Raw genomic sequence first — 15,605 nt, forward strand, 5'->3', positions numbered from 1 at the left:
CAGCTCTACTTTAAGACGAATTTTCAATAAATTATAGTAACACATTATGTTTTTTTTTTATTTCGTTCCATGATAGCTTCGAAAACTATTCCTACTTTTAAAATGTTGATGTTTAAGTTTTTGTTAAAGCGTAGATAATTGTACATGAAACAAGTTGCAGTCGTATTAGTTAAATATTGTGTATAAACCATTTCCCGAGTATGCTTAAACATAGGATAGAATCTTTCCACAATTAACTGAAATACAAACAATACTTTTTTGTACAAATTTTGTATAATAACATTTAATTTGTATAAAAAACGACTTATGGTACCAATTTCACTTTGTTCTTCGTGCGTTGCATGCCTTAATTCTTCATACAGTTTACACATTCATTTATACAATCACGTTGAGCATTTCAATTGGCTGATGTTTCTTTTCTACTTATTAAGCCGTCACATCTAATGAAAAACTTAAATGTATAGTAATCAGATCTGTAATACTTGGTGTATTTAGTTTTGCACCATGTCTTAAGTGATATTAATACAACTTATCATTTGTAGTAGTTAATAATATTGATGTAAGTAGAAATGATGATTTCAAGATTCAAATAGGGGTTTGCTCTTTAACATTCTTAATTCATTATGTTTTTAATATAAGTCTTTGAAATGAGTTATTAAATGGATCAATCTTTTTAATTTATACTTTGTCTTGACTTAAGAACATTTACAGAGATCATTGTTATAGAGAAATAAACAATAACAACAATTATTATTACAATTAACACAATTTGTTAAAATGTTGACTAGAATATGTGCAAAACATTCAATTCGAACTTTGTTCGTTTAATTAAATATTACTTCTTAATTATTCTTTCATCTAAACAATAAAACACTAAATAAATAAAAATACGAAAATATGAAAAATATAGCATAAGTGATAAAAATCTGTTTTACAGTTTCGCATAAAAAAACCACCGCAAATTAGATACACGTATTGTTTGAACTTCCGTCACATGTAGGTGGTGGTCCCGCGTGCCAATAGCGTGTTATTCGGGGTTGCGGAAAAGGTGAAAACGTGGAGCTTTGCGCCTGCCCGGCTGGCTGGATGAAAGGATTTGAGTGCATCGCAGATAGCGCATCCAGCCAAAAGCCAACCCTGCCGAATAGATGCGTCATTCTCACTGCAGCGGGATTTTGTCACTTAGCCTTAGCCGTCAATTGCCACCTCGATGAGTGGAGCCGCAAACACCCATCGGCACCGTGGACGACGTGGACCCCCTGCTGTATCGCACACCCGGTTGCGGGAAAAACTCTACAGCAAAATCCACGTTCCCATACAACCTAAGCATTAATGCGGTAATATACATTCAAAACGACAATTTTTCCGAACGCGCTAAATCCCTGCGAAAATCCTTGCCAAACGGAACTGCGCTAACTGCGCTTTAGTGCTTTCCATCCTCCCTCCCCACGGTTGTTTCATGCTGCGCCACGCTCGACCGCTGATGTGGGGTGCAATTTTCCATCGACGGTTTGCTTTCTTTTTGTACATTTTATTTGGCTTTCGATTCACCACGCCCGACAGGCGAGCGTCAATGCATGGAGAATGCACGAAAACAAACAGCTTGTGTGTGTGTGTATGTGTTTTTTTTTTGTTATTTCACTTCAATTTATGGTGTTTTGCATTTTAACTCCACTCGCAAGCTTTCAAAAAACCAAACCGGTGCAAATGGAAAACCCGCTCAGTTTCGGGACAAAACCTAAAGCATTTATTTGGTCGACTGTTTGCACACGTTTTGGTTCACGGTTTTCCATCCGCAAGCAAACGAGTATGGGCGATGATTCCATTTTCCGTTATTGTTGCTACCGTCTGCTTTCGTTGTTTCTGTATTCTTTCCCTCTTCCAATTCCAGAGACGTGCGCTCGGTCGCTGTCCGGAAGCCAGCATAGAACTGGGTAAGCCGAATGATAAAAAAACATAAATCACCGCTGATCGCCGAATGGCCATCGAAACTAAATACGTGGCGGATTGTGGATTGCTCTCGTAATGTGTTTCGAAATCCGACACAGGACTCGACTTCAACTGCATACTTGAACTTTTTTTTTTTTGGCAAGTCTGCCAATAAATACACAAGGGTAGGATGTAGATGTATTGTATTGGTGTATTTTATGTTGGACGGGGCCCAAAAGATGCATACGGTGTGTGTGTGTGTTCGTGTCTGTGGAAATGCTGTTGTGTGCATCGGTTGGTAATAGAAGCTTTCGGATGGTCGTTCGCAAAGACTTTGCCGTGATTTACGAGCGGAAGGAAATTTGAATAAGTAATGCAGACAAAAATGAAACGTTCATATTGTATTTTCTTGTAGTTTTCTGTTCACGCTACTTTAACTGATGTGTGATATTGACCTTCAGTATTGAGCCTTTTTAATTTTAAATGTGTTTTACTGGTATTAAAATTACTTCCTGGTTTTGAAAAAACGTAACATTTGCAAAACGAATTATTCTGCTCATAACTTCAAGTAGTTTTAAGGCAATTAAATGATACTGAAATTGTTAATTCAACTTGAAATGAAACTCTTTGTTATAAAACTTCAAAGGAAATATTCATTTTTATTATCTATTTTAAACCTTACTTAATGTTTTACTTGTTAACAGAAGGACGGTAGGCAAGATTACGCAATGAATGTGGTTCAATTTAATTCTCGCCAATAATTGCGAATAACAAAAGTATGAGTCTCCACGGAAAAACAAAACCTCTACATAAAAAAACCACACAACCATAATCGTCAGTGAGTCAGTTTGTCATTCGTGCGAGATTAAATTTATTCCCTCGAAGTTGTTCAGGCATGCGACTTATACGTATAGCGGAACAGCTTTGTGTCTCTTATAGAATGTTTATTGTTTAACTCAAGAGTAAATGTTATTCTAGAGCGGAGATAGTTTTGTTTGGTGGAACAATTAATATAATTTGTCTGTCGCAATTAAGTAGTTGCGTATTTCAAATGTATCGAAAATTTTCTCTACATAGCACATAAATAGCACATAGCAGCATCATAAATCATTTTCATTGAAATCATTTTCAACAATGGTAAAGTAACGTTTCAACTCAAAACGCTCTAAAATTCATTCACTTTGTAGTAACATTAAAATCGAACATAAAACTATTTGACAAAACATTCTCCCATCGCCACGTGGCATTAAAATTGTAAGAGCTTTCACAAATGCGTGTGGCTTTGCTTTGCGCTACCCGGATCTTGCGCGCCGCAAACCCGTTCTCCCTACACGAGCCACTATGGAAGGACACCGTTGGCCCCTTTGGGATGGCCACCCTCAGGCCGCACCGGAAATCTGTTGATCCTTGCTAGTGGCAGTGGCGCCACTGAATGAGGAAATATCCTTCTCTCCGTAATCGCCGTCTCTCAATCTCCCGAACCGTGGCAGCACGGCAGCTATGTGAAGCTGGTGAAAAATGGCCCCCGGAAGGCGAAAAACGGTTGCCTACCCGAGCGTGGAGGGTTTGCCCCGACACAAGAAAAAGAAAGATATTTGCATCATCACTCACGTCAAACCGTGCCGCACCGTGGAGCACCGAAATGGACCACGGGTTCGGGGCGCGTTTGGCTAGCACAGGTCTGCTACACCGACCGAGACACAGGCGGCAGTGGCGCAAGTGGCGCACACACGAGCCACCGTTCGGGAATGTTACGTTCGACGGTGCAACCCATCAGTCCTCTCCGCTGCATGAATGGATGCAATGAAAGCAACAAGAAGCAGTCCGGACCACCAAATGCAATAAAATAAAACTACAGTGAAGGAAACGAGCTTTTTGTTTCGAATGAAATAGCGCAACGATTGCGAAAGGAAATAACACCGTTAAGAGCAAAAAACACGAACAACCAAAGAGCATCACGAGATGATGATGATGATGATGATAGTGCTGGTGCTGCATAAATGCGTGGTAGCGAAAAAAAAGAAAACACCGGAAAAGCAAACGTAAAGCTAAAACATACGATGAGCTCATTTTTCCTGCGCTCTACAAAACGAACACCGTGTCTAAATGACAGTGTGAAAAAGCTCTACATTTCCCCCACACAGACGAAGTAGCAAGAGTCACGGGAGGAAAATAGTATGCACTTTTGGAGCCAAGAGAGGCAGTGCATTTGCGGGAAAAGGTAGCTCTCCCGAGCTATTGCGCAGTCGCACCCGTCAAAGGATGCTGCGAACGGCGAGAATGTAGCTGTCCCGGTTACGCGCACATGCAACACCTACCAACGTGGCCATCTTGCGGTTTCTTTCGGCTAACCGTTTGTAGCTACGCCTATTAATTTATTTCTATAACCATTCTGCCTCGAGCGAAAGCGAGAGAGAAAGAGCACGCAAACCACTCTGTTCGCTTTCGTTCGCCCCCGCAGCAAAGCACACCCTTTTGCGAAACAATGGACACGCGAGATTGATGCTGCAACTCAATCCTTTGTTGACAGGCACCGTGCTTACAGCTACACACTTGCCGCTCGGTGCGGTGTTTTTGTACGGAAATTTGACCAAATAAATCGCGCGCTTCTGCTGTTGGTGTTTTAGTGTAATCCATTTTTTGTCGAGCTTTGTCGAGCTTCCTCCACTCCGCGCGCCAAACGTCCCGGTAGCAAACACTCTAACTCACGCTTACCATTGCGAGAGTGTGCCACAACGGTTATCTCTGTTGCTCTCGTGCAGTCGCGCCTGTGCCCTGCCCGTTACAATCGTGCGCGGATCGTAAGGCGGTTACTCGCGCTGTCCGAGATTGTGCCGCAGACTGATATCCCGCGTCAGACTCTATCCGGACGACGCCCGACCAGCTCGTCTTTTCGGCCGCCGTGTCTCTCGTGCGAGTTTGAGGCACCGTCTTAGCAGGACCGTCTCGCTGCCAAGCTGCCAGCTTAAACGCCACTCACTGCAGCACTGCCGATCGCAACCGTCAGCACACTTTGGCTCGCCGTGCTGTGGCGCACACAACTTGGTCCCATTGCACGCCTCCATCCGCTGGCCACCGGCGCGGCCCAGGCCCAGGGTGGGCGAGTTTTGATAAATAATTTGCTCCTCCAGTCCATCGTAATGAATTTAATTTGTTACTTACTTATTTAATTAATAAAGCCTAATTAATAGGCGTGAGAAGTGTGCTGCTCGGCCCGACGCGACGCGTCTAAGGGTGTACAGGGTGGGGAGGCATAACTGTTTGTGATCAAATCCCACATTCCAGTGCCGTACGTGCGTGTGATTTTTGTAAGTGTGTGTGTTTATGTGTGTGTTTGTGCATGTGTCTATGTTTATGCATCTGCAGTGTGTCGAGCTTTTGCTACGAATTATCCACCCTGAAGTGATTTTGTTTTCAACTTTCTCGATTAGTTCCTTGTTTGTTTACGTTATTGTGCAACTCGCAGGAGAAAACAGGCGTCACAGGTGTTACTTTCAAAGTATGTGCGTGTGGTTTTATGCAGCATATCGACACTGTGATACAGATGCTCTGGTGTGATAGTGATGTAATCCAATCGACTTTATTTACCAGGACTTTTAGCAGTTTTTTTTATCAATTCGTTTCATCCCTTCAGCGTAATTTAAACGAATGTTCGTCAACAACAAAAACAAATTATTAATAGCAGATTTTTGCTGTGAATAGAATGTGACAACCCAATGGCTGAGCTTAATGTGCAACCCAAGTATACGATACGACAAAACCAAGCCCTTACTCATAGTGGATAAAAACGGACAAGGATAGCAGTGGTGCTTTTATCTTAAAGAACACAAAAACAGCTCCAAAACAGGATGTGTGCAACAGTCGGTGACCATTGTTCTTTCGTATGCTAGATAACAACACTTCCGCTTCGCAAGAACACAATCGGTCAAACTGTCGGCGCTATCGATTCGAAACTTCTCAGCAAATATGCTGAACAATCTCAACGCAGCCGGATTGGGTGGTGAGTTTGCCAAAAATAGATGTTCTGTCTTTTATATGTGATCCTTGTTTGTACTTAGTCGTATCACAAATAAGCTTATTTTTGCAATTCCGCGTTAAGAATCTATTATTACGTGTTGAGTGTTTGAATTATCTTTTGTCTTGTGTATATGCCAAAAAAGTGTTAAAAAAGGAAAAAATAGAACACATATCTTTACACATATCATTCTGATTCAATAACTTGTACAGCAAATGCCACAACGTGCACTATGAGGTATTCCATTAGAATTGTTTGAAAACTAAATTTGTTAATAATAATATTACTACAAAGTCTGCAACATAATAGATCCACAACGTCTAGCATACAACATTTATTTTCTTTGTAAAAATTACATGTCTTAAAATCCGTCACTAAGAAAGGATAATAAATTAAACATTAGTTGGAACTCAATTCAGTAGCGGGTTTACAGTGTCGAGGGCCCTAAGTAGTAAGAATTGTTGAGTCCCTCCGTACATGATTTCCAGGGCATACTTGGCATCCGTCTTTGATTATGTAACATTTCAACATAATTTTTTTTTCAACATGTTCAAAAGGGTTCATCTAGCGCGGGGCCTTAACGTCAATCACTCACGGAGCCCCCCTTGCTAATGCAGTGCCATATTCTATCAACTGTTATAGATAATGGACTAAAGATTCCGGGCTCCTCATTGACGGGCCCCCCCGCAATTGCTTACATTGCTTACCGTTAAAATCGCCACTGACTCAATTTAAAAAAAGAAGCTTTGATTGCTATGCCAAGATACAAATCATTTTAAGTAACTTATTGGTACTTTGTTTCAAGGATATGACTTATCTGCACATTTAATAATTTGTTGCTGGCCAATATTACTATTACGAAAAATAATTTTACACTGTGTGTTCTTAAATATTTTTCGTAACATATTTTTTCAAATTCAAAACATTGTTTAACATTAACCCAATGTTGTAGCTATTTAAATGTTCATTGAAACTACGATTTTTTCTCATCACTTATCACATTCACATCACCTCTTGACCCTCTAAGCTTTGATTCAAAATATTATTTTGTATCATTTGAGCGCAATCTTTAACTAATAAGCTTATTTCCAATCTGAGACTTGAGAAGAAACCGTATAATGCAATTACCAATATTAATAACTTTTTAGTATTGAAGTTTCAGGTTCAATTTGAAACAGTTTTTTTGTGTAATTGGTCATATCATAGTTTGGAGAACACAGTTTAAAGTAACTATTTAAAATTAAAAAAAAAAACAAGCCTATTGTATGATCTCACTCTGGGAAAATATTGTTTTAACTCCAATTTATTGGATCACTTAAATCAAACGCTGCCAATAAAACCTTTGCACCCATATCCCGCGTACCAATGGTTTAGTCAATAGTAATTGTTCCTACCGTTCCATTTGTATACTCCCATGCCCATCTTAGCACTAATTGCATACGTTCTACCATCGTACCACTATTCGCAACAGTAAATCGTTTTATAAATTAAGTTCACAGCTTCATAGAGTGCGCATATAAACCGCAACATCCCATCTCGCCGAGCTTACGCGCACGCCTAACAAAAGCGTTAAACCGCGACACTATCAAAATTTGCATACGACCGCGAAACGAATCGAAACACAGCCAATGCACTGCATCAATACGCTAGTTTCATTACGACACACATAAAGCACCCAACACATACACAATTTACGACACATTAGCGGTCATGCATAATGCACCCCACAGCGATGGGAGAAAGGGGGGATAAATCGTAAAGCGTATGAAGCTGCACGAAGGGATGCACCAGTGAATGAGAGGGGGAAAAAACGTAATCGAAATCATTAGGCCCACCGCCCGAGGGTCTCTCTGGTGTGGTCCAATCGAATTTCAAACCACATTACATTCGCACGCGAGTAGAGCCCACTGGAGCCGCTTTATAGCTTCTCTGTTGGCACCTTTATCGCGTAGAGGGTACTACTAAAAGTGTAACGCTTAAGCGACCATCACTGGTTACACCAGCGTTGTGTAAATTTGTGCTCATAAAATGATAATGAATGGTACCATCGTAATTAAACGGTAAACAATTGAAATTATGATCGTTTAATTGAAACATCATAATTGAGAAGCCCATGTCGCATGATGGGGTTTTAAAATGTTTTGCATTTGGTCATTCACCTGCATTGCAGATTATGATTTTCAGCGCTTTTATTACCAATAGCGCTGAAAGCACAATGAACCAATAGTTTCGCTCACCTCGTAATGTTTCAAGTAATGGGTAATTAATCCCACACCGCAGACCCATTGAATTTTTATTAATATAGTTTTATTATTGATCATATATGAAAACAACTAAATGAGGATGAGGATTTTGTTAATTCCAAGTTGTACTTTAAGAGAACTTGTACTGATCGTAAAACTTTATCTATTCTAACATTGTTATCGTTTTTACAAGAAAAAATATGTTGACATTTGTTAATTGACTTCAGTATAAGTTAGTGATGTTTGGACACTACCCTATTTATAAGTTCAAGCTACAAGAAACAGCCATGCTGTAAAATCAAATGTTTAAATAGTTTAGCAAGAATCAAGTAAAAAAAAAACATTCTAAATTTTGCTTACAAGTTGATCTTGTCCTCTAATTGATCGCGCATTGAAATTAGGCAAGAATGTCCGAATTTAGTTTGATGAACTGTTTTATGGTACTCTGGCACAACTGTTTTATGGGAATTTAGAATGAGTTTTATGGTACTCTTTTCGGCCAAAATAAAATTATTTTTATTATAATATGTTATGTAAAACACAGTGTCTTCATGCCGATCATGCCTGTCATCACTACTGAGACTTATGATTACTAAGCACATACTTGAGCAAGGCCTTTAAAAGCCTTTTAAAAAAACCTATGCAACTATAAATAGCGAATCGAATGCAAAATCAATGCATGAAGCTGTGGAATCGATTCTATGAAACACTGATAATCGCAGGTACGCACATTTCCTTGCTAAACAATTTTCCCCGAGTAGCTTTTTAGCATTAGGTAAATGTTTCAGAAGACAATAAAATGGGATTTTATTCATTCATTTTACAGTTGAAACTATAACACTTTGCAATCCAATGGTTGGAATTCAAAACCATTTTCAAAGCTCCAAATGCCCTTCGACGAGGTACAAAAATTGCTACTAGCGAATAAGCATTTACAGAAAAAGGTCTTTCTTAAATGTACAACATGGCTTTCTATCCATAGCTTTGCATAAAAAAACACCAATTCCTACCATCCTGCCACACCGCACAGAGATGGGCCTTTTTGTACTCAACCAGCGTGCCAACCAACCCAAATGGTACCACTAAAAGACGGTGACGATGGAGTCGAGAATGAAATGGTGATAATGTTTAATTTAATTTTATTAAAACCTATTTTCACGCCATCGAGCGCCCGTGGAGTCGAGCAGACGACCCGTGTGCCAAACCACGTTTTACGATCGGTGGCACTGGTCGTCGTGTCGGCACCGTACATCGTTTCGGTTGCAGGATGGAACGGGTACGCTGGGGTGGTACGTGTCGTTGTCGCGAATCTCAAACCTGTGTCGTGGGCTACTATCGATCGAAATGGATTGCAGGTGACTCCTTCCCTGTCCCTGTGCCAAACCAGCGGAAGCAAGTGAGCGCTGAATAGGCAAGAAGCTGTGGAAGCTTGTGGAAAACTCGGTTCCATTTTGTTCCATGTTTTCAGGATACTGATTCCGCTTGCTCTCTCTCTTTCTCTCTCCCTCACTCGCACGCAGACTCGTTGAATGCTGCAGTACAAACGCCAGTTGAGCGAAACTGAAGGACCTCGAATCGATTTTTCGATGAATTGTGGCAAATTGCACTTCATTGCAGGCGTAAAACGTGAGTGTTCGTAGTCAAATGAACAGCTTGCCACTCTGACCCTGTCGGTGAAGCGATGGTAAAGATGTGACAATGCTGTGAGGAAAATGGGCGGACAAATTTTCAGAAAACCGGTGTCCATATGATTCGGTACAGTCAATTCGCGTACGTTTGCACTCTCGCGGAATGGATATCTGAAAAGTGCATTAGATACGTACAAATATGTGGAAGCTTACACTCATTAGTGCCACTTTCCAATTCATTAGTGCACGTGTAATTGGTTCGTACAGATGAAATACAAACGAATGGTAAGGTTGTGCTTTAAGCACGGATGCGAACAGATGCACCTTAAATTTGCGTACACCAGCGCCCTTTTGTCTCAGTTAAAGAGCCTTTACAAATACCTTTACAAACGAGATCCTGCTCTTGTTGAGGCATTGAGAAGTTATTTTCGACGTTTTTTTTTTGTACTTCTTTTTTTACCGACCACAGATGGGACGGTCGACCTTTAAATATTTATTACCCACCCTTCATGCCCCGCTCGGCCTGTTTCAACGTGTCAAAACAAGGGAACAAGGGAAAAAAGGCCACAAAAGAAAGAACTGGTTTACGTGGATGGACACCCTTGCCGACGTGGAGAGAATTCATATTTTTTAAACATTAATTATATCGATCGACCAGGATGGTGATGCTGATGAAAGGTGGCGGTTTTACGCCTTTACGTCCCTCTCCTTTGGCCGTCTGGAGGGGTTGACAAATGGAACATTGGTTCAGCTTTTCGCCGTCTTACAGCATATACCCACACACACAGACAACGCTCTGATTCTGTACGTCCTGGTAGCTGATGTTTGTTGTCATACCTTACACATTACGTGCGCTAGACGGTTGCTGTATGGACAGGACCGCGTTTTCACGCAACCAAAACAGAAACCAGACGCATAAGGGAACGCTTGCATAATTCAAAATGAAATAGACCCTGGGGAGCCGTCAGTAGTGGGTCGTTCCTGATGGAAGTTGCGGACGGAAGGTCACGATAGAGGCTAATGGTAGTGGAGTGATTTTTACACGCACTCAGACATTGAGGTTTGAGGTTTGCGAGTATGAGAATAGATTAGCGACTGAGTAACACTAGTTGTAACTGTATTCGGTTGTGCAGAAATCCAAATTTATTGTTTATTGTCTTCTAAAACTAGTTAAATAGAACTATGGCAATCATTGTATTGCACTATTGTCAAAGAGAACTATTGCAACAACTATTTGCAATCATTTTGCACTATTAAGAATAGTGCAAGCTAATTGCATCTAGCTCTTTGTTGTTTTCATTAGCTGCTTTTATCCATTTCCCCTGTTTAATTAATGATTTCCAGCTAGAAACGCTAAATATGCTTCAAGACCAAAATGTTCAGTCTTAAATATCTAGATTATTTTTAGTTTAATAATTGCTATACTTAATGTAGTATATTATGCATGTCGAATTAATGCATGTAGCTCAAATATATTAAACAACACAACCGAGAAACGATAAAACGAAACAAAAATATACCATATCTACCAATGTTCAATCCATTTACACTGAAAACCAGCTCCACTTAAATGATTTGAATTTCTATTTCATTTTTAAGCTCCATACCGTGAGAAAGACGCCCTAATTAAACTCTATTCTATTATTGTACAGGCAGAGAGTAAAAGTGTAAACTAAATTAGCATGCACCTGTACACCTTCCGTCCCAGAATAACTCTACAAATTGTTGAACCCACAGTGGTGCAATAAAAAGTCAATCTAATTTTTCACACCAGCCCCCCAAACACGCTAATTCGAACCATACCGCTTTCCATTCTAAATCTAATTCATCAATCGATACAATGATTCTTCGAATGGCGGACGCTAAACACGAGGGCCGGCACAGGCACACATTCACAAACGCACCAAGCGTAACATCATCATAAAAGGGGACCAATCAAAGCCTAATAACTCATTACGCTGCGTGTGGCTTGTACGCATGAATGAATTGGATTTTTTCTTCCCATCTTTCCGCTTCCACAACTCTGTGCACTGTCTCCGGTGTGGTGGAATGTTGGAACGATCCATATTGACACATTCCATACCATGGTTCAGTTCAACAGCAGAGCAAAACTTGACGGTGAAATAAACACGCTACCAGCCAGACCGGACCGAGCTCCAGTAACATTGGTGTGGATGTACTACAAAGACAAGAAAAAACAACAACGTACCGTACCAATAGCCAATCAACCGCATAAAAGAAAACAGTAGACACAGAAGCGATCGCTTTGTGTGCTTCTCGTTAAAAATATCAGCCCCATGGTGATGCAGTGAAAACATCATCACTTCAGAAATCCCTGCAGCCCAGAAGTCGATGCTTCATCCATGCACTGCCTTTTTTACACGTTTTCAATATAGGTGGAAGAGGGGGGAGTCTTACAGCACAGAGCACCACAGCCACAGCTTGAGGGCGATGCTGGCACCGCGAAGAGTGGTGCGCAGATGCCCAGGAGCCACTTTGCTTGTTGTATTTATTTCTCAAGTTTCCAATAACGTATGCTAGTTTGTCTTGAGAATGCAATACATGCAGTGCTCCGTTCCCTGGCCTGTTCTCCCTGGTATTTGACAGTCCTCAAGCTTTCTTGGTTAAACTTTCATATGGGCTCCACGATAGGAAAGGGAGATACGGTGGGGAGGGCGCTCACAAACGCTGACAAACTGCACCACAAAACGGTAGCCAAAATCGTATAGATGTGTTAAAATTAACACCTGCATATGAAGAGTAGCATAAAAGTGTTTCTGATACGTGTCTTCCACGAATAAACTTCACGAGCCTACTGGATGGAGAACCACGGCATCTTTCCTGGGTCTCCTGTCATAGTGGAAGGACGGGAAAGAGGGGGATGGGGGTTGGGCATACGAAGAGGCAAGGACAAACTAACAGAGAGAAGTAAAAAATCGAGCACACTATCTCACACGACTGTCAGAACGGATATCGAATCGCTATGGGATCACCTCAACTACCACCACCACGTACGGCCCAGCGACTGTTTGGCTGTCGCGGTGTGATGGGATGTGACATGAGTCCGTTTAAAAGACTGTTTCATCACGTTCGGGCTACCGGATAAAGTTGCCGCTACGGCAACTTCGTCATCGATCCGGTCTGACGTAAACGGTGTAAAGTTGATGACAGTTGGCATTTGCTTGACTGTTGCCCAGGGATCGGTGATGCTGTCGAATGGGATCACCAGCACTGGTTGGCCAGATTTCGGTGAGCTCATGTTGTTGTAGAGCCATACGTAGACTTTGGCCGTTATTAAGCGTGAATTTTCAATAAAACAAATAACGAACATTATTGGGACAAAGGCAGGTAGAACACAAAAAAGGAGTTGAACCTGGAGGAATATCACTTACAAAGTTTATAATACGTTTCAGTGCCCCGAAAAGGGAATTAGCTAAAAACTGATTTACATGTAATGTAAACAAGTGAACAATTTATCATAACTTGACCTTATTTCCATACTAAAGCGAAGAATAAGTTTAATCATATACTAAACCACATATTGACAAAAGAAGCATAAACATTGCAATAAAAAACCCTATCATTATAAGATATAATGATACCACCAATACAATAAAACACATCCAACAAAACAATAACGTTAGGAAGTACGTCAGTTCTGTGGAAATTCGAAAGTTTGAGCCTTTTACACGCAGAATTGACTCTCCTATTTTTGGCAAATTACGGATTAGCTATCTATATCAAGCGAAATCTAACGACGGCTTTGATTACCAAGAAGAAAAAGTTTGAGCGAAATTATCGGGCACAAAAATCGAAGTCGGCCAAGGTCTGTTTTTCGCATTGTTATAGTAATCGTACGATGTTAGGTCACACGACTTGACAACTGTATTGCGAGATTTATTTATTTTATACAGGGTTTTTGTTATTATTGTTTATTATTTATTTATTATTATTTTATTATATAATTTAATAATATCATTACAATAACAAGTAATAACATTGACTATTACTTATTTTTTATTTATATATTATTCATTTACTTCTGTCCATTTTCCAACTTTCACCGTTTTTACCGATTGTTGTAAATTAAATTGAAAAAAAATCAAATGAACTGTCTCACAAACGTAAAGCAATTCTCAACTCCATATTGGCATTTTCTACTCACACGTTTTGTACTTTCAAAATCACATGTTTTGTACAACACTATTTAACGAAACAATTAGTGCAATCGAGTAATGCTTAACAGTTTACCATTTCTACCCACCCGCAGGTCCGAAGGAATGTGATCTGCCGAAATCGGGCCTAACATCCCTGCACGGTGCGACCGGATTCGGCCAGGTGCCCAATTCCGGCACCGCCGACAGCAACGGCAACCGGTTGCACGTTAACAGTGGCGCCGGTGGCAACACTGGCACTGGGGGCGGCACGGGCGGTACAGGTGGTGGCAACGGTGCTGGCTCGCTGTGTGAGCCGCACAACATACACCAGGATCAGGTAAATGTAGCTATACGGGGGGGTGTACCTCCCAACCATTCAACCCATTTCCCGGTCGGGCCGCCCAAGTCCCGACTGCTATTGCCCGAAAGGTGAACGACTTTGCTTACTCTCCACCAGAATGCTGACAAACATGGCGCAAAACAGAAACGGCACCGAACACGCTTCACACCGGCGCAGCTGAACGAGCTGGAGCGCTGCTTCTCCAAGACGCACTACCCGGACATCTTCATGCGTGAGGAGATCGCCATGCGGATCGGTCTCACCGAGTCGCGAGTGCAGGTGAGTACGCTGGGCTTGGGCCAAACCTTGCTTGCTTTCCCTCCATGTGAAGATAGCTCACAGTAACTGGCTGGCCACACCCTGGCACACGTTTCCCTCAGGGTTCACGAGATTGTCCCGGGACGTGCCTGCCTAATGGAGTGCCGCAAAACCGTGCACCGTCATGCAGGGTTGGTGTTTCGTACACAATCGTACAGTGTTCACAGCGAACCAGGGGCGTTTTCTCACACCCTATTTACCATCTAAGGTTATTTACATAAATCACTTTTCTCGTACGCGGAATGTTTGAAGAGAAAAAGGCTGGGCGACAGCTCGCAAGAACGAAAGCAGTCAAGATAAAAAGTTTGGATAACATGCAAGCAACCAGAACATTTTGACTATTTCCGCATCCTTTTTCCCCTTTGGTGCGGTTGCTCAAGAATTGCTTTGGGGTTTGTTTACAGATGGCGTAGCTAATCTTTTTACACGGCCAATATTGTACTCGTTCATGTGTGAAATATTGGATAGAGTCTTTTGGGTTCATAACTGAACCAGGAGGTATTTGCGTTCTTGCTCTATTCGAAGTATTAATTTAATGTAACACATTCGGCATCACCGTGGACATTGCAAACAGCTACCAATTCCTGCGGTTGATTTTCCAGAAATTGCATCTAATTCGTCAATTTCGCGCCTAATTCTGCGGCTATGCGCTTTGATAAACCCTTACGAATGTGATAAATTTCTAGAAATTTTGTTCCCTGTGTGGCAAGAAATAGCTACACCCGATGGATGTTTTACACATGTAACAACGACATCAACATCTCCATCCATCCGCACCAGCAAAGCGCACCGGAATGTCCGGCCTTAGCATCACTAATTAACAATTAAATCGACCAAATGAATCACTTAGCTAATCCGTTTTCCCAGCAAGCAAATCTCCTCGGACCAAACACCTCAGACATCCGAGATTAGTGTACTACATAGGTGTTTTGCTGTGGCTCTGACCACAACCGAATGGGACGGCGACGAGGGGAG

The 15,605-nt window shown here is 41.3% G+C and overlaps 1 protein-coding gene across 6 annotated transcripts in view; it reads left to right on the forward strand.

The window, feature by feature from the left end:
• Window positions 1–4,436: 4,436 nt before the first annotated feature.
• LOC120950680 (homeobox protein orthopedia) overlaps window positions 4,437–15,605 on the forward strand; it is a 36,380-nt gene continuing 25,211 nt past the window's right edge. Inside the window, exons 1-4 of one of the 6 annotated variants that reach the window (XM_040368930.2) lie at window positions 4,437–4,557; window positions 5,632–5,929; window positions 14,062–14,309; window positions 14,430–14,591. In XM_040368930.2, coding sequence (XP_040224864.2) covers window positions 5,896–5,929; window positions 14,062–14,309; window positions 14,430–14,591 — 444 coding nt within the window. In that variant the 5' untranslated portion in view covers window positions 4,437–4,557; window positions 5,632–5,895. The other 5 variants (XM_040368928.2, XM_040368929.2, XM_040368931.2 and 2 more) reach the window with 5 other exon arrangements.

The sequence above is a fragment of the Anopheles coluzzii genome, chromosome 2 (assembly GCF_943734685.1).
Source record: "Anopheles coluzzii chromosome 2, AcolN3, whole genome shotgun sequence".
In the NCBI taxonomy this organism is placed as follows: Eukaryota; Metazoa; Arthropoda; class Insecta; order Diptera; family Culicidae; genus Anopheles; species Anopheles coluzzii.